This window comes from Piliocolobus tephrosceles, chromosome 1 (genome assembly GCF_002776525.5).
Source record: "Piliocolobus tephrosceles isolate RC106 chromosome 1, ASM277652v3, whole genome shotgun sequence".
Taxonomy (NCBI): domain Eukaryota; kingdom Metazoa; phylum Chordata; class Mammalia; order Primates; family Cercopithecidae; genus Piliocolobus; species Piliocolobus tephrosceles.
Window position 1 is genome coordinate 118,325,170 of NC_045434.1, and position 21,784 is coordinate 118,346,953.

General features: G+C 36.0%; 1 protein-coding gene across 1 annotated transcript in view; it reads left to right on the plus strand.

Annotated features, from left to right (window-relative positions):
- Positions 1-6,147: 6,147 nt before the first annotated feature.
- COL11A1 (collagen type XI alpha 1 chain) overlaps positions 6,148-21,784 on the plus strand; it is a 223,445-nt gene continuing 207,808 nt past the window's right edge. The window contains exon 1 of the mRNA XM_023190917.2: positions 6,148-6,588. Within this exon, the coding sequence (XP_023046685.1) occupies positions 6,483-6,588 (106 nt within the window). The 5' untranslated portion in view covers positions 6,148-6,482. The remainder of the gene's footprint in view (positions 6,589-21,784) is intronic.

Consider the following 21,784-nt stretch of genomic DNA (forward strand, 5'->3'; position numbering starts at 1 on the left):
TCTAAGTGCAAATTAAAGTGAGCAACTAAGATAAATGTTACCAAATTCATATGGAGCACAAAGAGAAGGAGAAATCAAGATATTGAAAATATAGTATAGAATGAGGATTTCTGCTCTCAAAGAATTTATGGAATATAAAAACAGTTATGTAATACTTGATATGTTTTCCAATTTAGAGATTTTTATGCCTTGCAATAGAAGTCCTTGCATAGTACTTACGACTTTCAAGATCTTCACGTATTTACAAAATATTAATATAATTATAATTTTATTTCATCTCTTTAACACATTGAATTTCTTTTTTCTTTTTCTTCTTGGAAAATAAAACATGACTTTGGATTAATTCCAGCAGTATTTTACCTTTGCAAACTCATATAAAGTTATAAAATGATTTTAAAATCCTAGGAGAAAGAGAAACCTGAGGGTTGGCATGAGTATAAAAATTGCTTATTATTATTTATCTTTTTTATTCATAAAAATTCATCCACAGATATAACTCAACACTTTTAAGGCTTTAAGTACAGTCAATGCATTATCTTTTATAATTTAAGCTTTATTTAAGAGATTTTTAAGAGATTTCATTCATTTTAATACTTAACTTATAGAAATATAAATCAAATTCTAAAATGCATAATTTATAAGAACAGAATTAATAATGAGAGCAATTGTGTAAAAATATAAATGTTTTCACATATAACATCTGTTTCAGTATTCCTAGTTTGAACTTTAAGTGTCCCAGACCTCAACCTTAAAATGAAATCATTAAAATTGCTACATTCCTAACTCATGAAGATGTTATGAAAACTAACAAAAAACCATTAAGCATTTTAAATAAAAAGAATTTTCCTATACTGGAAAATGCATTTTGTTTTTAATAAAATACTCTTATACTAAATGTTGTTTTGTTTTGGAACCCAACCATTTATATTCATATGTAATTTTCCAGTCTTTGCAAATTAGACTGTAAAAGCTTTTGAAATAGTATCTGTTGTTTGTCCAGCATTTGAATGTGCAATAATTTCACCATACCACTACTGGCAGAAAGTATAATATTGGGAGGGTTATTAAACACTGAGAATCTGCGAAACAAATTAAGTTGAAGTTATTTAATACAGATGTTTTAAAAATCAGATCTATTTCAATATTTAACCATATTTGCCAGCTTTAAATCTTGTATTTGGCATTTGTTGTGGAATGTATAAGACTGTCATATAAAAATAACAGAAATATTGCATATGATTCAGAAAACTATCCAATGTGACTCTTCAGATTTTTAATGCACATGCATTTGGTTTCAGACTTAAATGATTAGGCACAAACGGTGGAGGCATAAAACAATTACATACGATTATTTAGAAATAATATACAGTTTAAGTCAAGAATACTATCAAATGGTATCGGGGTGGATCTATCTGTGAAGATATGATAGAGGTGAGAAAGAAGATCCTACTTATTTTAGAAATAATGTAATAATGTATTTGGTATCTTGTTGCCTTTTGTTATTTATAAAGTAATGTCAAAGGAAAATTAATTGTACATTCTCATTTAACTATGAAAATAAAATGTAAACAATTATGAAATTGTTATGAATAAATTCTTAAATTATCCCTTTAAAGATGCTAACATCTCTACCTTCCGCAAACTTATTTTGTTAGGAATAACCACTGTGAATCCAGTCAATACTACTCAAGTGATAATTGGAACACTATAGAAAGTAAAATATCTTGATTATACATTAGTAGTGGTGTGTTACTTCCTTTAGTTATGGAAATGGTTTACTAAAACATGTAAAATCAATTCTTCTACCTCTAGTAATACAGGTATTCCTGCTGCCCTATACAACTTGGGAAAAAGTCATGTTACATTTTTGCTGACACACATTCCCAGGATGCCCTAAGAGCTAGTAAATGTCAAACCCATTCAATTGAGAAAAAAAAGAGATTCAGAGAGTAAAGGTATGTTGACAAAAGTTCAAAAGATATCTAAGATTTACCTTGAATTATTCCATTCTCTGTTTCTCCTTTCTATCTTTGATTGGACAATTATGAAAAGGAACTCTGATAGCTTCCTGTGAATATAGCTAACTAAAATATATTTTTAACAGAAATAACATGAACATACAAGGCCATATTCCTTGTTTGTTTGGTGTTCATTTAGATCTAATTTCATTTCAGGTCCTTTTAAACAGGATACATCTGTCATCTCTGAGATGGCTCTTTCCACACACCAACAGAAGAAGGTCAAAATCTTCTTCATCTGAAGATTTTGTTATATAATGGAAATTGGGCTAAATTTGGATTCCTATAATGTTCTGTAAGTTATTTCAGAGTAATGTTGCCAATAATTAGCCAACCATCAGTAAGGTTTTTGTGAGCTAGGCTAGACTATGGAAATAAATCTCTCTGTCCCTCTTCCACCACCACTCTACAATACAGTGGCCCGTCTGTGAGGTCAGAGACACTAACTTTACTTTTAAACAGAGACAATTTCTAGTCACTCATGTATTAGAAAAACTATGAAATGAATTTCAAACTGCTTAGTCATTTCCTTCTCAAAATAATTGACCTAAAGTTCAGAAAAGGGCAAGAAAGGCAAATCTTTAGGCACAGTAAGAGAGGGATTACATGCAAAAGCAATTTGGTTTTAAACATTTTAAGTATTTCTGGTGTGTGCAAGAGCCCTCACCCCATAATATCTCATTCAACAAATCACATTTGATGTTGTAATTTTAATTATAGTAAAATGTTTAGAGAAAATATCTAATTTATATCTACTTATCTAATCTATCTGTCTACCTACCTATCTATCTATATCAAAAATAGGGGGATGAAACATCAGTATGAGAAAAGGGGAATACATGCCAAGTGACTTAAAAGATGATGCATTGTTTATAAAATCATGTTTACCTAATATACTTCTTCTTTCCCCTAATTCCAACTGTAGTAATTTAAGGATTGTTATAGAGTTCTGTCAATATTTTCATACTATTTGTATTAGGGGCATCCAGCTATTGTCAAGGTGTCTTCGGTCTCCCTTTGGTTGTAGAGATCTTAATATTTCAAACACTGGTTCTGAGTCCAGCTCCCCTGATTCCTAGAGATTTGTGAAGATGTTAAGGATGGTTTATGAGCTTTTTACAATGTTTCATAAAGTTCCGTGGACTCTGAAGATTGTTTAGAACTTTAAGTTTCCTTAATTTGACCTCCCAATCCATTGTCAAATTATTTTGACAATGGATTGGGATTACTGAGATTATTGAGATTATTTTGTCAAATTATCTCAGTTTCTCTGACAAGCCAATATGGACGAATGGTTAATTTAAAATGCTGCTACAGAAAAAGTGACTGTTTTTTCTCTACTTTTCAAATCCTGTTCTTGAAAATCTTGTCAACAACAACTAATTCTACAAAGCTGAAGAAATAACTTTAAACATCATTATTTGTAAATGTGACAAAATAGGAAAATATCACTAATTGTGCTTCAAACTAAAGACTTATGTCAGGAAAACTGCCTGTTTTGTTATATTTTGAATCTACATATAAACAATTAGCAAGGACTGGTTGAAAGATGACCCGGGAAATGATGCCATTGGAAGTTCCCCTATGTGAAGTTGAAGTTAGCTAAGGTGCCTCTCCTCTGGCTTTCCCCTGCTCCCATTGTTGCTTAGTATTATCCTTTCTTTCACTGAGTTAATCTCCTGTAAATCCATGGGCTGGTTCCTAGGGAGGCTCTAGATCTGGCATCTAGCTACAGGCTAGAGGGCTTAGATATAATTATTCCTCACTATGAATTTGCTATGTTTCCTTCTAGAGGCATTCATTCAGACCCAGATTATGCCTAGCTGGGCAGTGGCCAGAGGAATTCAGACCACAAGTACAGAGAGCATAAGGTAGTAATAACTCTATTCACCCAAGATGCTTTGCCTGAAAGAACCCTTTCACAGCAGTGAGAAAGCCTGAGATGTGACCAGAAAGTCGGGACTGCTAGATTGACTGCATCATTTCTCACCTTCTAGAACAGTGTCAAGCCACAGAACTCTCAATAAATTTGAGAGCTATTAAGAGACAATTTGGAACACCGTTTATACATGTTGCTACAGCACCATAACTCTCTCTGGCTACTGAATTGATTTACAATTCTGGCAGCTTCACAAATACATATTTCTAAACTTGCATTCATTTCACTATTTACATTTGAGAGAAGATGTAAAAAGTAATTTTTAAAATATCCAAAGATTATACAGAAAAATCAGTTTGTACAGAAGTTTAGAAATAGCAAATATATACAAATTTTCCATCTATAAGACAATGAAAGATAATGAAGATGGTAAATACATATATTTTTACTGTAAGGGTCTTAATTTGTAATTGTGCATTTCAGGTTCAAATGCAATATGATATTAAATTATTTTAAGCAACAGCTTGAGGTTGTAATCTGAAAAACTAGTCGATGATATTTCTCTGCAGCTGATATGAGGCATCCCAAACATTCTGCCAACAGCATTACAAATATCAAGTAATTTTTGTGTGTGTGTGTGATCTAAGAGATAACTTCTTGACAAGGGAGCAGTTCTTTGTTAGAGTGATATTTATATTGAAGGTATTTTCTAGTTGCTTTCTTCATTTTATATGACTCTGTTCATGCTGTTAAAACTCCTATAAGGGCTCAATGTAGTCTTTGATCACCTTTTTTCCAATTTTAAACTGCATGAAGAGATTTGATATAATCTGATAGATTATGAGGCATATTTTGATGACTAATAGAAAACTGAGTTCCTAAAGAGTAGTGGCAGCTGTAGAATTGAACATATGTACCTAGTAAACTTAGTTGAGAGCCTTTAAGCATTTAAAAGACTTAAATACTCAACGTAGGCCCTGGCCAATGCGTCTAGTCTTTGTCAACAGAAAAATGTGTTCATTCATCCAACCCATCTCTATTGAGTGGCTAATGTATGCTGGCACCCTGATGGGCACAGTTCCAGGAAATCTTTGAGAGAAACATCTTAGGAATTATTAACGAACAAAAAGGAGTCAATAGGATGGAATGATTTTAACGTGGAAAAAGTGACTTGGGAATCTCTACTCCAGGTGGAAGAGGATTACTTTGAGGACGGGTTAAGTAGAGAGGGAATTTAGAAACCTGCGCTCTTCATTACTTTCACTGTGGAGTGACCATGTTTTTGGCTCCTGAGGCTGAGGGCCAGGGCCAGGCCCTTAATGAGGAGCTGTGGGCAGGGCCTCTTGGAAATTTCTGTTAGTTGCTTTCCTCGCCTTTTCTACACTCTCCTCAGTACCCCCTCATCCAGGATCAGAACAGAATCAGCTGGAAAATTAAATTACTCACCCTCTTAATGTCAGCTCCCATAAATTTTTTCTTCCTCCTCCCTCAGAGTACAGTTCAACTCTTTTAAGTACAGTTCCTGAATGAACCTAGTGCTGAATTTAAATGTTTAAGAGATAAACCTGTCAGTTTCAGATCTCCAAAGAGGACTTCCCTACAAACCCTAGGTTTTGACCTCTAGGGTCCCTCCTTGCCACCTTCATTCATTTCTTCTAATTATTGGGTTAAAAAAAAATAAAAATAAAAACACCTTTCAGAGTAGGCAGCGCAATGAGTCCACTGGTTCCACGTCTGCCATACGAAGCAGATTTTTGCACAAGGATAAGGTTACCGCTGCCAGCCCAGGACTCCAGCGGTGTGGCGGATCAGGCGCTGAACTCCTCCCCTCTCCCGCCGACCAGCGAGAGCTAACAGACGGGTGCAAGTAGACAAGTAGCTGTTTTTATTGAATACAGAAGCTCCTTGAAAACTCCGTGTGCTCCGGGGCTCTCCTGCAATTCCTTTCATTCCCAAAGTGCTGGAGCCAAGCACGCGTCCCGCGTAACTCCCTCCCATTTTTTCTCGGGGATTTGGTAGGCGAGGAGGGAGGAGAGGAGTAGGGAGATGGGGGGTGGCTGGTGGGCTGGGCCTGCCGGGAGTCCTCATTCTTGGGCTGAGGGAGGCGAGGGCGGGCTTGGGGCCGCCCCAGAGGCGTGTGATTGGGTCTGACCCTCAGCCTGCTTGTCAGTTTCGCCCTGGGTGGGGGAGCCGGGAGCAGGGAGGGGAGTGGGCGGAGGAGGGGGCTGCCCGGAGCCTCTCGTCCAGCCCACTGACGGCATGAAGCCTTTAGGGGCACACAGTACTCTCAGCTTGTTGGTGGAAGCCCCTCATCTGCCTTCATTCTGAAGGCAGGGCCCGGCAGAGGAAGGATCGGAGGGTCCCGGCCGGCGGGGCCAACCCAACTCAGAGGGAGAGGAAGGGGGTAGAGACACGAAGAAAGCAAACCATCAAATTTAGAAGAGAAAGCCCTTTGACTTGTTCCCCCTCTCCCTCCCCAATGGCTGTGTAGCAAACATCCCCGGCGATACCTTGGAAAGGACGAAGTTGGTCTGCAGTCGCAATTTCGTGGGTTGAGTTCACAGTTGTGAGTGCGGGGCTCGGAGATGGAGCCGTGGTCCTCTAGGTGGAAAACGAAACGGTGGCTCTGGGATTTCACCGTAACAACCCTCGCATTGACTTTCCTCTTCCAAGCTAGAGAGGTCAGAGGAGGTAAGAAAAAATGGATTTGGGGAGGTGGGAGATTGCCGTGGGTCTTACTCCTGCGCCCCTCCCCCCACCCCTTTACCCTTCCTCCCTGCTCTTCAAGAAAAAAAAAAAAAAAAAAAAAATTCCCTAAAATAAAATCCAGATTGTAGCTGCTACCAGGTTGGAACTGGAAACTGGAGAAAGAGATGGATGTAGGCGGGACAATAAAGGGAGAAGGGGGTAGGTAGCAGGAAAAAAGATCTGTCAGGCGGAGAGCCTGCTGAAAATGCCCTTCACCACTTTTCAGTCTCTTTGAAAAGAGGAAAAATATTACCTTGAACACAAGGGCAGTTATACAAAGCTTTTATCTGAGGCACAGTCTTTAGACTGCCCTTGCAACACATCTGGTTTCTTTAGATTCTAACTAATGGGAATATCTTTTTAAGGGTGAGCTGAGGAGAAAATATAAAGGGTATAAAATGAACCTTGATAAAGTTCTTTGTCTGCAACAAAGTGAGAAGCAGGCTGTTTTAGTTTTGGGGATATAAGAGAAACCAGAGGGGTGAATCTAGAAGATTAGGAACACTGTGTGTGTTTGGGGGGCGCGGGAGGGTCAATCTATTTTAAGTGGACAAAAATTGGCAGATTATTAGGAATAGGTTGAAGATAGGGAGAACACTTTCCCCTGAATTTCAGTGACTCCCCCCACCCCACCCCTCCGCTTCTTCTTGCAGGTTGGACGTGCAGTTCTCTTGGAGAATGATGAAAGTCGTCAAGCAAATGGGGTGGGGGCGGAGGACTAGGGATTGGGAGGGAAGGGGAGGGGGTGTGGGTGGGGTGGGAGGAGAGAGGTAAGGAAAAGTTCCTACGTGGCACCAACAAATATTCAATGGCCAGACCTGCTCGGAAGTCTGCAGCCCTGTCAGTACCCACGGAGGGAGAGCGACTTCACTCCTCCCCTCCGCCGTCTCCCTCCCTCTTTCCCCCGCCCTTTCCTGAAAAGGCATCTGGCTGGAGCGGTCCGTTAGGTGCCTTAGAATCGGCTGGCAGGCGAAAGCCTTTGGAGCTCAGGGAGCCCAGGCAGTTTAGAGTAGAAAGCAAGCTTTGTGAGGAGTGCAGAAAGAAGCTGGGAAATAGGAAGGAGGGTGACGAGGATGGGTCAAGGGAGATAAAAATGGTCAAGCCCAAATGCGTAGGCTTTAGCAGAAACCTGTCTGGCCTTGGGTCTAGATGCCAAGATCTGAGCTCTCCCTAATGGGAGTCTGCCCTCCCGGAGGCCGATCTCTGCGACCAGGTTATTCCTTCCACACGCTTAGTGACTTTCAGCTTCCCAAGTAGCAGGCAGCGCTAAATTATTCCCCCGGGTGATTTTTCCTGGTAAATACAGTGAAATTCCCATTAGGACTATATTTGAATATTGAAAGGATTTATTATGTTGATTAATTATGTTGATTCATTCATTTCCACATTTTCACGGATAGATAAGAGAGTCTTTGAAAGTGAAATCCATCAAAAAGTTTGTATTTTACTTTTAGTACCTGGTCACCGGTTGGATTGGCCAATTCTGTCAGCAGTTCTGCCCTCTGCTGGTTTTGTTTATTATTTAGAATTCCTGCATCTACCATGGGACATGAGACCTCTGTGAGTCCTTCTTAACTACAGTAGTAGTGAAAAAGGACCCTTGATAAAGGAAAAACGGATATACCATTTCTTTTTCAGCATGTTACATACGCATGTAAATGAGAATAATGTAATGGCAGCTATTTGTTTAAAATTATAGAAATTGAGAATTTCTTTGGTGATGAATGAAATACAAGCTCCGAAGACACTTTTGCATGAATTCAGGGATTATTTTACTGAAGATATTTATTTTTATTTTCTACATTGAGCCTTTCTGTAAAGATCGATGGATATTTTACAAAATCAAATCTCTGTACTTTTAATGAATACATTTTCTATGTTCAGTCTAGCAACATACCTGAAACACTTTTAAATAGCATCCCAGTACCACATCAAATAAATGATGGGAAAACCACTTTCCCTATTTTTATAAAACCAAGTAATGATAGAAATAGTAAAGCATAAGGATTAGATTTTGTTGGATTTCTTCTTGATGAAATGCCCTGAAAGTTATGTGATAGTTTAGATATTTATATTGTAAAATTTTGGAATGTATTTTATCAAGCTGTTTGGTGCTCATTGCTCCTGGGAGGCCACATGTTAACATAAACCCAATTTTGTAGGCATTCTTACCCCCAAATTAACTTCAAAAAGGGAATACTAGTATATTAATGCTTAAAAAGAAAACATTGGCTCCAAAGCCTGAATCACCACACAAGGGAAAAATAAACCCAGTGTCCAGTTCTGAGAGTAGCCTTTAGATTTGTGGTTGAAGTAAGAAGTAAGATTTTATACCAGTTTCTAAATAAAGATATTATATCCCATCATCATACTATGACATCGATATCACTGAGGTACAGTGATAAGGTTTGGATATTAAGTACAAAGATAATTTAAAGCAGATCCTACTTTTATATAAAATTAAAACATTAAAGCCTTAAAACATCTAAGTTCAAAACAAAGTTAGACTCTAGAGAATATAATATAGAGAAAGTTTCTTGGAAGTGAATGAATTAAAGAAAATTTATGACTTCATACCTAGTCATACTATTTTCTTTGAAAAATCAAACTATAACTTGGAAATATTTATTATACTCATTAAAAATCAATTCTTGCTGTGATTTAGAACAACAAGGTTAAGTGTGATTTGTATAAATATTTATTTACATTAACTTCAATTTTATGTTTCATATATATATTTATTGTTAAAATAAATGATGTATCTCAGTGATTTATTGATATTCTTTGGCAGTTAGTCCACTACTTACTATTCGCAAGAGGTGGGGTTTACCTGGAATTCATAGTGACCACACTTTGATTATGTTAAGATAGATGAGTTTATGTAAGGGTTTTAAGTAAGAGTTAGACTTAGCTATAATCAAGTACTAACAAAAAATCTAATTGAATCAGTTTTTACTAACTAAAATTACATTTAACCTTTGACGGTTAAGCCAGTACTGTATCTTATAAAAGGCTGATCAAACTTGGAACTTTGAAAACTTGTCAGGAATCCATAGTGAGTCCTGTAGAAGTGTTGTTTTGAGTGCCCGGGATCAGCAGGTGAAATGGTCCTGGCTTCCAGAGTATGTGCTAATCCAACCTTGCAAAGAGATCAGATTTGTCCATTTGTTTCCTTAATCAGATATCAGAAACTCAGATATGCTTCTGATAAGAAATGCAATGTTTGCTAAACTTATTAATATTATGTCTTTCCATTTGTTTTTTAAATTCAAAATTGATCAGGACTATAATAGAGAAGTAACATAGAATAAAAAGAAACACCTTTCTGCATGCTTTACACACATAGCCTCAGTTTAGGTGGCACAGATTCTTTTATCTAATTGTCCATTAGTTTTGAAATTAAGTTTCTTAATATTTTAAAGTGACAATTTGCTTCATAATTAATACTTAACTGAGGTGATATTTTATAGAAGTTATTCTCTAAAAGGTAATTGTATAGTTTTAAACAAAGTTATGCATTAGCAAAGTGAGAAATGTATTTATATAACATAATTGCTTAAAATTTAGTTAATTTTTTTTAGGTTTTTTTATTTTCTTTAATTTGTGACTAAAATAGAAGAACCACATGGTTATTCAAGTTATCCCTAAAATACAGCAAAGCAAAATCTCCTCTTTTCAAATTTATGGGTTGGATTTCTAGCTAAGAAAAATGTATAGTCACATTTCTTTTCTAAAAATTTGCTTTTTCCTGGGATAAATTCTCTTCACTCTGATTCATGTAGTAAGATGCTGCCTATTTCATGATAACAAGGATTCAAATCAAGTTTGGTTGAGAGTCTCTGTGTAATACAAAGCTGAATTTTTAAAAGGTTAAAAAAAAGGGTGTTTAGATAAGATTTTAAAAAGAGAATGCTAGCACTAGAAATTATAGAAATTGTTGATCAATCTTACCTTCTCAATAAATGAAGAAACTAAGGCACAAAATGTTATCAGCTGAATACTCTTCCTCATAAAAAATATTCTTGTAATATTCAAAGTTTTTCTGAGCAGGTTGAAGACCTGTAATAGTGATCAAAATAATTTTAAATAATAGAAGTCTGAAACGATGAAATGAGAGGAGAGAGCTTAGTAGTGCAAGTTCTAATGAAAGTTTTATTTTGGATTGTCAAAACACCTGAAACTAACATAAGTACCTTTTAGCTCAAGAATAAATTGACAGTTAGTTTATAGGAAATACTCTTAATGGACTACCATGATATCTGTTGTGCGATCAACAACTATTACAAATTTAATTACCATATGTGAAATTGCAAGGCAGTAAAAGAGAAAGAATTCGATACACTATTGCTATATTTATTTCCAAAAGTCTGAAATTACTAGACCGTATATGTGCTAGAGTTTAGATTAGTGAAAAGGTAGATATAGTGAAAATGCCTTATATAAGGAAATTTAAATAGAACATAGTTATGGAATGCATTTTAAAAATGCTTATTGACTACGTTTGAAGAAAGGTAATTTTTGATCATTTGTATTCCTAACTATGTGATTTTATAAGATTATCTGCATCAGAGTAGAAGGTGTAATATTCTATTCATTGCTGTGTTAAGAACATAGTTTTGTGTGCTCTCTAAAGTTGTTAATGGAAGACTAGGTCCAAGTTTGAATTTCTAAGAAGCTAAGAAAATTATAAAAAATGGCAAATTTCTGATATTTTCATGTTAATTTTAATTGATTGGATGACATATTTTATATATATAATATGGCTTTTATTAATGTCAGGTAATCATTATGACACACTTGTGTGTTAACAGATTAAAAAAAAACAAGTGGCAAACTTTAGAAAAAAACATGAGAGAACATAGTAGTGCAAGTTCTAATTAAGGTTATTATTTTGGATTGTCAAAGCATCTGAAATTACTGTAAGTATCTTTTAGCTTAGGCATAAATGGGCAGTTAATTTATAGGAAGTACTCACTCTTAATAGGCGACCATGATATCTGTTGTGTTGTCAATGACTATTACAAATTTAATTATCTTATGTGAAATGGCAGGGGTGTAAGGGAAGAAAAATTCGATTTTCGATCTCAACATTTACTTCTAGAAGTTCAATCTTCAACTAGTATTCCTGCCAAATTAAGAGTCTTTTCTGTATTTAGGGAAAAGCAATAAAAACCATAGGGTCCTGAAGATTATACTGAGAAAGCATTTATCAATAGTTTTTATACTCACAAGTAACTATACCAATTTATATAAATATGGAGTTTAAAAAAATGCTGAGCCATCTCCATCATTGTACATGATTTTTAACGATTATGTTTAGGTATTTAAAAGCCACAATTTCATTAAATACACTTTTATTTTCTCCTTACCTTTGGAGAAGTAATTAAGCATGGTTGGCCTAATCATTAGAAATTCAAGGCAATGGCAAGTGGGGACTGAGCGTTGGGCAGCATTTCTGCTTTTACTCCTTCACTTCCCTCAGGTAATACTGGGGAAATGTGACCTGAGTTGGGAGTGGTGAGAGAGGAAACCAAACTTTTTCTTTTTTGACCATTCAAGTTTTGTTCCTTAGCAAAGAAGAGAGAGATACGCAGATGTTATGAAAAGTTGCAGTGTTCCCTAAGTTCTTTCACTAAAGAGTCAACTTCAAATGCAGTTTTCAGTGTAACTTTTAGTATACTTTAATGCACTTTCTACATGAGGACATATTCCTTCTAAATTATCTTGCAATTTAATTCAAAACCTAAAGGTTTTTTTTTTTTTTTTTTCCATTTCAAAATGCTTTCTGTTTTAGAATGCATCTGATGTATTTCCTTCTCCTTCCTTCAAAACCCTAATATGGTTTTATTGATATAGGTAAGTGTATTCTTTTGTACGTTCAGTTGTGTCAGAACTCAACATGAATAATACTAGCTCGTAGCAAAGATGAAAGACAATTTAAAAGTGATTTAGTGAGTAATATCTATTTATCAGTTGCAGTCTTTGGCCTACTACTGACTTGGCTAGTGGTTCTTTAGACATTGGCTGATCACCAGACCTACTGTTATCTGGTAAAATAAACTCTTTGCTTGCTGCGCATGGAATTAGAGACAGTGCTATTAATTTAGGAGAAAGAACTCAGAGAAAGGAAAGGTTATCATATTTCAGAGTAAGAGACCAGCTTAAATACGACTTGACAATTGAGAACTAAAACAAACCTGTGTAAAAGTGCTTTAGCACAATCAACTTTTGCAATCCCCTCAGACCTTTTTTTTTTTTTTTCTTAAAAAGCATTTCTTTCTTATTTTAACCAAATTTAATTGCTCTTGAATGGCTCTGTACTGTACAGGCAAATGAAGGTCCCTATTCATAGAACTTGAGCGCATAGAGTGTCAGGGGAAGCTTCCTTCCTCTGTTTGACTGGTAAACTGACATCCGGGCTTAAAGGAGTGAACCTTAGACTGTGTGAGGTAGTTGGCTTTCCTTCCTCACTCAGATTTTCACATAGACTTCCTGAAAGGATGACTGCCAGAAAGAGCAGTAGTTGGCGAATGAGAACATTTTCATACTTGGTGCTATTAGATACTTGGTGCTCTTTCATACTTGGTGCTCTTAGATAGCTCTGCAGAGAAAGAAAAAACACAAATACTAAAGTGGTGTCTGTCTTTCCTTTACTTCCCTCCTTAGAGTCTAAGAGTGGGGTTGAACCTACTACTTACTGTCACTCTTCTTTTTGAATGCAAATGAACCTTCACAGTATTTCACTGGCTTTTAGGATAAGTTTGTTGTCTAAGTGGCTTAGAGTGCCCTTCGGGTTGTGGCCTATCTTTATGTCCAAGCCCATGACCAGCCATTTCCCACCTCCCCAAGCCCACTTCCATTTACCTTGTACTTAGTGATGTGAAACCTCTTGCCTGTATTCTCCCCTATCTTTGCACACTCTCCCTGGAATGTCTCTCTCATTCTCTTGCATCAGCAAACACCTTCTCCTACTTTATACTTCAAAATTTAAGTAAAATATCATAGCTCCAGAAAACTTTCCCTTATATATCGAGGTGGATATAATAGTGAGCCCTAATACCGAATGCATGCTCAGTATGTGCAAGATTCTGCCATATGCACTTTCATAGAGAATCTTATTGAATTGTGACAGTTTTCCTGGAAGTAAACTGATATCAAAATACTGATTTTACCCATGAGATAACTGAAAAACAGAGAAGTGAAAGATTTTGCCTAAAATCACACCGCTAGTAAGTAGTAGGCCCAGAATTTGAATGCTGCCAAGCTTTCTCCAGGGCCCTTACTTTTGACCACTTGTCCATGTTTACTTTGCTGGGTGTTCTAATGCTTCTACACAGCCTCCTAGACTTGTCTTATGATTATGGTGCCCTGGGGCCTAATATTAATGTACACATCATGCAGCTAAACCCCAGAAAATATCAGGTCATTGGGTGAATAACTTGACTGCCTTCAAGGAGAAATATAAGGAGGTTCTGGTAAAAGATGATGTCAGAATCCAGATAACTCTTTAGCCTGCACTTAAGTTCAGTGGTGGAGATCATATTACTCTTACCATTTTATGGACAAACCTAAGCCTCAGTGGTAGTGGAGGACTGAAAAGAGGGTTTCTGGGAGCCACTAAATATTACTTTTGTTCCTTTGACTAACTTAAGGAGAAGCTGACAGATGCATCTGTTAGTATTCAAGGTTCCAGTTGTGGTTGGCTTGGTTTCATTAAGTAAAAGAACTCTTATAGATCATTGCTTGTCCTGATCAGGATCCATTGCAAGGATCGTCAGGCCTTATTCTGCTTTTGGGGATTGATGTACGGGAGTTTTCTTATTGTCTTCAGCATAAAAATGTCAGACTTGATTATCCAAAAGCTTTTTTGGAGCGTAATCAACTGAGAGAATGTAACATCATTATTTTAAAAATTACTCATTTATATGTCAGTCTTCTTCTAGGAGTTCCTGGGTGGATAGTGACTGTGATCTAGTTTTATTTGTGTCCCTGGTGTTTACCATGGTGACAAAATACACAACGTTGATATAGTAACTATTTAGGTTAATTATATTCTTTTTTTACCCAGAAGATTGGAACAAGATTAAAATTAGGTTAGCTTGGAATGGTGTGAACTGAAAGTTTGAGGACCTCCTCAGGACCTCCTCAGATTATGCTGTTAGTAGTGACTCCTCCTTTTTTTTTTTTTTTTTTTTTTTTGAGACGGAGTCTCGCTCTGTCGCCCGAGCTGGAGTGCAGTGGCCGGATCTCGGCTCACGGCAAGCTCCGCCTCCTTGGTTTACGCCATTCTCCTGCCTCAGCCTCCCAAGTAGCTGGGACTACAGGCGCCCGCCACCTCGCCCGGCTAGTTTTTTGTATTTTTTAGTAGAGACGGGGTTTCACTGTATTAGCCACAATGGTCTCGATCTCCTGACCTCGTGATCCGCCCGTCTCGGCCTCCCAAAGTGCTGGGATTACAGGCTTGAGCCACTGCTCCCGGCGACGACTCCTTTTTACATTCATTTTCTAAAAGTAAATAAATTGCAATTTACCTCTAGCTTTTTCATATGGAAAACAGTTTTGCATTTTCTCCAAAGATGCCTCTGAATATTTTTTGCTACAGACTGACTGTATTACCTCCAAAACTTTGTTTTGTTAATACCTTAAGATATGAAGTGGTATTGACAGTAGCACAAATAATCATTTTACTTTTCTACTAGTGAACAAGAAAGTTTAATCTGAGAATAATATCAATCTGTAAAATTGATAATTGGAAATAGTCCTCTCATATATTCATTATTGAATCTTTCATCACACATTGGTATGCTACTGGGGATTAGTTGTCTGACTTTGCTTATAAACTATTAGAAATAGAGGTTTATCCATATATATGTACATATATATGTATATATGTGTATATATATGTATATATGTATATGTGTGTGTATATATATATGGATGTGTGTGGGTGTATGTGCATGTGTGTATAAAGTACTTTATGATTATTTCAATAAACTCATTCTTCAAGTTAGGAAGTAAATTATATATTTTACATATATTGGAATTATTGTATTATGAAGTACCATCTCAAACAGGAAACATATAGAGCTTTGAAGTGCTTAATAAGATTAATAAACAATAGTTGTAAAATTCTTTTGGAATATAGTTACATAGTTTTTATACTATATTGCTATCCATGGTATATTTTAGTTACACTAAAATCACTGGTATAGGTATATTTATTTGCTTTATTTCATGTGTTCAAAGCATCTAGAACAGAATCTATCACATAGTAGGCATTTGATAAAACTTTGTGGAATGAAGTGAGGACGTTGTTGACGTTGCTAATGACTTGATTGTCCATAACCTAACCACCTGAGATGTGATATATAGTTATGTGTATCACCTACTCTCCATGTCTACAGAATTATCTTGAACTAATTTCTACTGATATTATTGTGATTTACTGAGACTATAAGTCTCTATTTTGCCTCCAAGACAACCTATGACCTCTACCCTAAGCACTCTCCCACTGTTATTTCTAAAAGTAAAAATTATCTTTGCTTGAGATTTACATATTATCTCCTCTAGAAATAACTTTCTTCAATCATCGAAGATTGGGTTAGTTAGCCTGGCATAACATTATAAAGCACACTGTACTTACCCAAAACTCAAATACTTATCTAAAAATATTTTTGATGGCATAAAGCAAGCAGGAAATACATCTTTTTCACCAATGCAAATCATTCTGGCATCTGTCACCATATCTGGAGCAAAATAGATTGCCAATAAATATTTGTTGAATGAGTGAACTCATAAGCAAGGTATTTTCAACAAAGTCAAGAGGACAGGGGTCCGTGGCTTAGTATCACAATTATTTCCAATCCTAATGCTGGGGATTTTGATGAAATAGTTTTTTATGACATCCAAGCATAGATGGTTTATAAAGTTTCACAGATAATGTTGATGTAGAAGCAGGGGTTTACAAACCATCTGTAATAGGAAACAAACATATATATAAATAGAAATGTGTCTGGCTTGTATAACTAGGCACTGGAAATCAAGTGAAAGGTTGTTCATCATAATGTGCAAATTATTTGATAAATATGCTGTTGCTAAACAGTAGTGGCTCTGCAGTAACTGAATTGAGGAAATCAACTAATTACAATGTAGAAAATGCTTTCTTTTCATCATTCTCCCCAGAGAATGTAATAAACTAAATGCCAATAAATATTGTTCTTCTCAGCATTAAAGTCAAGCAGTTATATTGGAAGTGTAATTTTAGTTTTATAATACACCTTTTTTTAACAGCCTTGGTTATTTGTAAATTAGAAATGCTATACTTTAAAAATATCACACTCTCAACTGGTTTGTGTTCTTTTCTTCACCATACTCTGAGTTGTGATACTATCTTTGCTTTCCATTTTCAGGGAAAGCTTTTATGATATAAAAATGTTCAGGATTGAGGCTGTTCGATAACCGTAAAAGTTAAATGACTATCTTCTGTGTTAATCACAGTGTTAAGTTCTGTGGCTACACAGACAGTATGATGATCTCTATTCTATTGGAGTGAAAAGCTAATTAATACATGCAATCATCCATTTACTTATTCAACAAATATCTGTTAATACCTATTAAATGCTCTTCCTAAATTCTAAACTAATTCATTCATTTCATTGCATATTCAACAAGTATAGGTTAAAAGCTCATTATAAGCTAAAGGTAGTTGGTGGGCAAAGATAGTTACAAACCTACCTCAGAGTGATTATGGTCTACTTGAGGAGATAGTAATTAATCAAATAGTGGCACAAGTAAATATAAAACTACAGCTATGCTAGATGCTTTGAAGGAGAGGTGTATGGTTACTGGAGAATACAGAAGAGAAGTTCAGTAAGGTCAAAGAAAGCTTTCCTGAGAAAGTACCAGTTGAGCATTGAATAATTAACTAAAGTGAAGAGGAAAGAGCATTCCAGGAAGTGATGTGAAGGCCTTTATGAAGGGAGAATGACACCATAAGGGACTTGAAGAAAGGACTTGAAAAATGGCAGTGTGTCTGGAGAAGCAGCAGTGGGGGTAAAACGTGAGATGATGCTGGGGAAGGAGGCAGGGGACATATAACATAAGATCCTAAGGATAGATTTTTCCACATAGTGTGGAAACATACCACTAATTGAAAAGTACAAGTAAACTGCCAAATTAGCAGGGTCAGTGCATGCTTTGATATCTACCCACAACTTGGTTGTCCCAGTTGATTGCTACCATTGGATCCTCTGACAGTCAGTGAACTGGGGTCATGCTGTTTTTTCTGGAATAGCCAGGCCCACTGTAAAGTCACCTAGGGTTCTCAACAGTAAGGAGTACATTTAAGTCACACTTTATATGGAGATACGGTCATGTAGTCTTGCCAAATATATAACTAAACTTCCACTTCTATAAGGGAGTATGAAAGAAATGTTAAAGTAAAATCTGCTATAAGACAAAAACATCACTTAGCATTTCTAAACCTTACATAACTGTCCTTGTTATTACCCAAAGTATAACAGGTTTTAGAACAAAAATGGCAAATAATGATTTTTGTTTCTTAGGATTAATTATGAAGTCATGATCTCTATTTTGATTATTTGAGAGTACCAATTGTTTATTGTCAGCATTGTTTTAAGTGTGAAAGGTCTCTTCGAGTGGAAATTATTCAAACAATTTTAAAGTAATCATGTCATTGATTAATTAATTGTAGCTCTATATAGCATTGGTAGGCTGTCAACTCCTAAAGTTTTATTTCTATCCTGCTTTACCCTGAACTTCAGACTTGCATACTTGACTGCCTACTCAATGATTTCTAACAGTATTTATTAAGTCATCTCACTCTTAGTATACCCAAAATTGAATTGCAGAACTCCTCTCCTAAAACCTGTTCTTCTCATAGTCTTCTCCATCTCACTTAATGGCAACCCAATCAATCATGATGCTCCAGCTACAAATCTTGAAGTTAGCTTTGACTCATTTCCTCTCTTGTCTCCTTTTCTACCTATCAGCAACTCCTATCTGCTCCACTTTCAGAATATATGTAGAATCTGACCCATACTTTCTGTCTCAGTCTAAGAAAGCAACATTTTATATCTGGAAAATTGCAGTTTCTTCCCCACTGCCGCCTGATCCTACTCCAGTGCGCCTAAACTTTATTCTCAACACAGCAGCCCCAGTGGTCTGAAAACATAAACTGAATGGAAGATCTCTGCACCTTCCTCTCAATTTTCTATAAACCTAAAACTGCTCTAAAAAAAAAAAAAAAAAATTTGATTCTAATCATCCTTCTCCCCCTACCCTTCCAATGGTTTTTAAATCTCATTTAGAATAAAATCTAGTCTCCCTGAACATTCCACAAGACCTATGCAGTCTGTTCTCAATGTACCCTCACTTTTACTTCTCCGATCACATCTCTTTCATTCTTCTTTTTTTGTCCATGCCATCAATCTTTTTTATAGCACTATTCACATATTCACATCGAGTACATACATATTCACATTGGCTTTTATATAATAGAGAGTTTAAAATAACTTTACACAGAACTAAATTTCTTCAATCTGAATTTCAGCTATCTTTTTTTGGTTAATTCTCCAGGCTGTCTATCCAAACTGAACAATATTTTCTGCTACACAGATTTACATGAGAAAATATCCAATGTACAAATGAAGGGACCTGAGCAGAAAAGAGAGCCAAAATATTAGGAAGTGGGTATGGGGGAGAATTTTTTGAAAAAAGATCCCTTTGTTGGAGACATATTTGTCTCCTTGCATTTCCTTCCACATTCTGGGCCAACTATTGTCTTGGGTTCTTTGCACTTGTTTTTCCTTTTGCTTAGAATCCTATTCTGCAAAAATAGTGGGATAGAGGAGCTTCCTATGACTTTCTAGACTTTTCTCAAGTATCATTTTCTTATTGAGGACTTGCTTGTTCTTTTTATTTGATATTATTTTCCAGGCCTTTGCAACCATCCCTATAATCTTTTCCTGATTCATTTTTTCCCTGGTACTAATCAAATATTTTTTTCATGTATAGAAAATAATGGTGCATTTAATAATACTGAGTTTGTGTTAATTTTCTATGTAAAATATGAAATTAGATAATTTTGGAATATAAATGTTGCCTTAAATTATTTAAGCTTTCAGATGTTAGCAGCATCTAGGCCATCTATATCCAATAATTCCTATAGTTTGTTATTCTATTTTACACAGATGTGCATAGTCAATATGAGAGCCAAATTCTGGACAGTAAAGCATTTTTTCTTATTTGATGGACACTGTGCGTATTAATTCAGGTGTTCTGAGAAATGACAGCTGTGTAGAAATGGTAATAGCATTTTGTACTTTGTTTTGTTGGTTTAAGAGAATCATGGTGATGGCTACCTAGAAATTAGTATTGCTCTTAATCAAAGATAAATTCAGAATCCTGTATTTTATGTAGAGTTGACTCTTGACCAACATGAGGGTAAGAGGAGCCAACCACCTGTGCATTGAAAATCCATGTATAACTTTTGACTCCCCCAAGACTTAATTACTAATGCCTACCATTCACAGGAAGCCTTACTGATGAAATAAACAGTTGATTAATACACATTTTGTGATATATATTTATGCTATATTCTTATAATAAAGTAGAAAAAAGGAAATGTTCTTAAGAAACATAAGGATGAGAAAATATATTTAATATTCATTAAATATAAGTGAATCATCATAAAGATTTTCATTATTATCATCATCTTCTTCATGTTGAGGAGGAGGAGGAAGACAAGGGGCTGATCTTGTCTCAGGGATGGCAGAGGCAGAAGAAGTGGAAGGGGAGGCAGGAGATGCAGACACACCAGTGTTACTTAAGGGATATACATTGTAATTGCTGCCTGACTTTTTGCTTTTTCATATCTCTAAAAAAAGTTTTCATATGATACCAATCCTTCTTCCACTGTTTTCTTTAATTTTAGCGACCATATCATAGAAGGGTCTATGTGAGAAAAGAAGCCAAAAGAAATCTTCAATAATCAGACCACTTCTGCCAGATTGTCTAATATCAATTTGTTTTCTGACACTGCTTCTTCTATTTCTTCTTCCCCATCTTCTGACACTGGTTTGGAAGCATTCATCCTTATCAAGTTGTCTTCTGCTAATTACTCCTGTGTGATGTCTATTAGCTCTTGAATTTTTCCAAGATCCATACCTTGAAACCCTTTACCCCCACACCTCCACATTTTTTTTTTCCAAGTCCACAATCTCTTTCCTGATTTCCTTGATTTGCTCTGCTGCCAATCCTGTGAAGCCGTGGATAACATATGGCCACAATTTTCTTCAGGAGGAATTTATTATTTCAGGCTTGATGGCTTTCAAGGCTTTCTCTATAACAATGATGACATCTTCAATGGTGTAACCCTTCCAGACTTCCATGATGTTCTTTCTATCAGGGTTCTCTTTCAAAGCTTTGACAGTGCTTTCTATAGAGTACCATCTGAGTGAGCCTTAAAGATCCTTATTACCCTGTGACACAGAGGTTGAATTAGAGATCTATTTGTGGACAAGTAGGCCGCTTGGACACCTTTGTCACTGAATTCATGGGGTTATGGGTGCCAGGGGCATTGTCCAATATCAAAAGAACTTTAAAAGGCAGTTTCTTACTGGCAATATATTTTCCGACTTCAAGGACAAAATATTGATGGAACCACTCCAGAAAAAGAGTTCTTGTCCAAGCCTTCTTGTTGTACTACTGAAAGACAGGCATTGATGTTTATCTTTTCCTTTCAAGACTTGGAGTTAGCAACTTTATAGATAAGGGCTGCCCTCCTCATAAACCTGACTGAATTTGCACAGCAGTAGAATTAGCCTATTTCTTCTTACCTTAAATCTTGGTGCTCGCTCTTCTTCCTTCCTAGTAAATATCCTTTGTGGAATTTTTTTTCCCCCAGAATAGGGCTGTTTCATATGCATGAAAAAACCTGTTCAGGCAGGTATCTCTTCTCCTCAGTGGTGTTCTTAGTGGTATCTGGGAAATGGTTTGCTGCCTGTTCATCAATGAAAGCTACTTCTCCTGTTATCTTGACATTTTTAAAGCCAGACATCTTTCTAAAATTATTGAATGACACTTTGTTGGCATTAAATTCTTCAGCTTTAGATTCTTA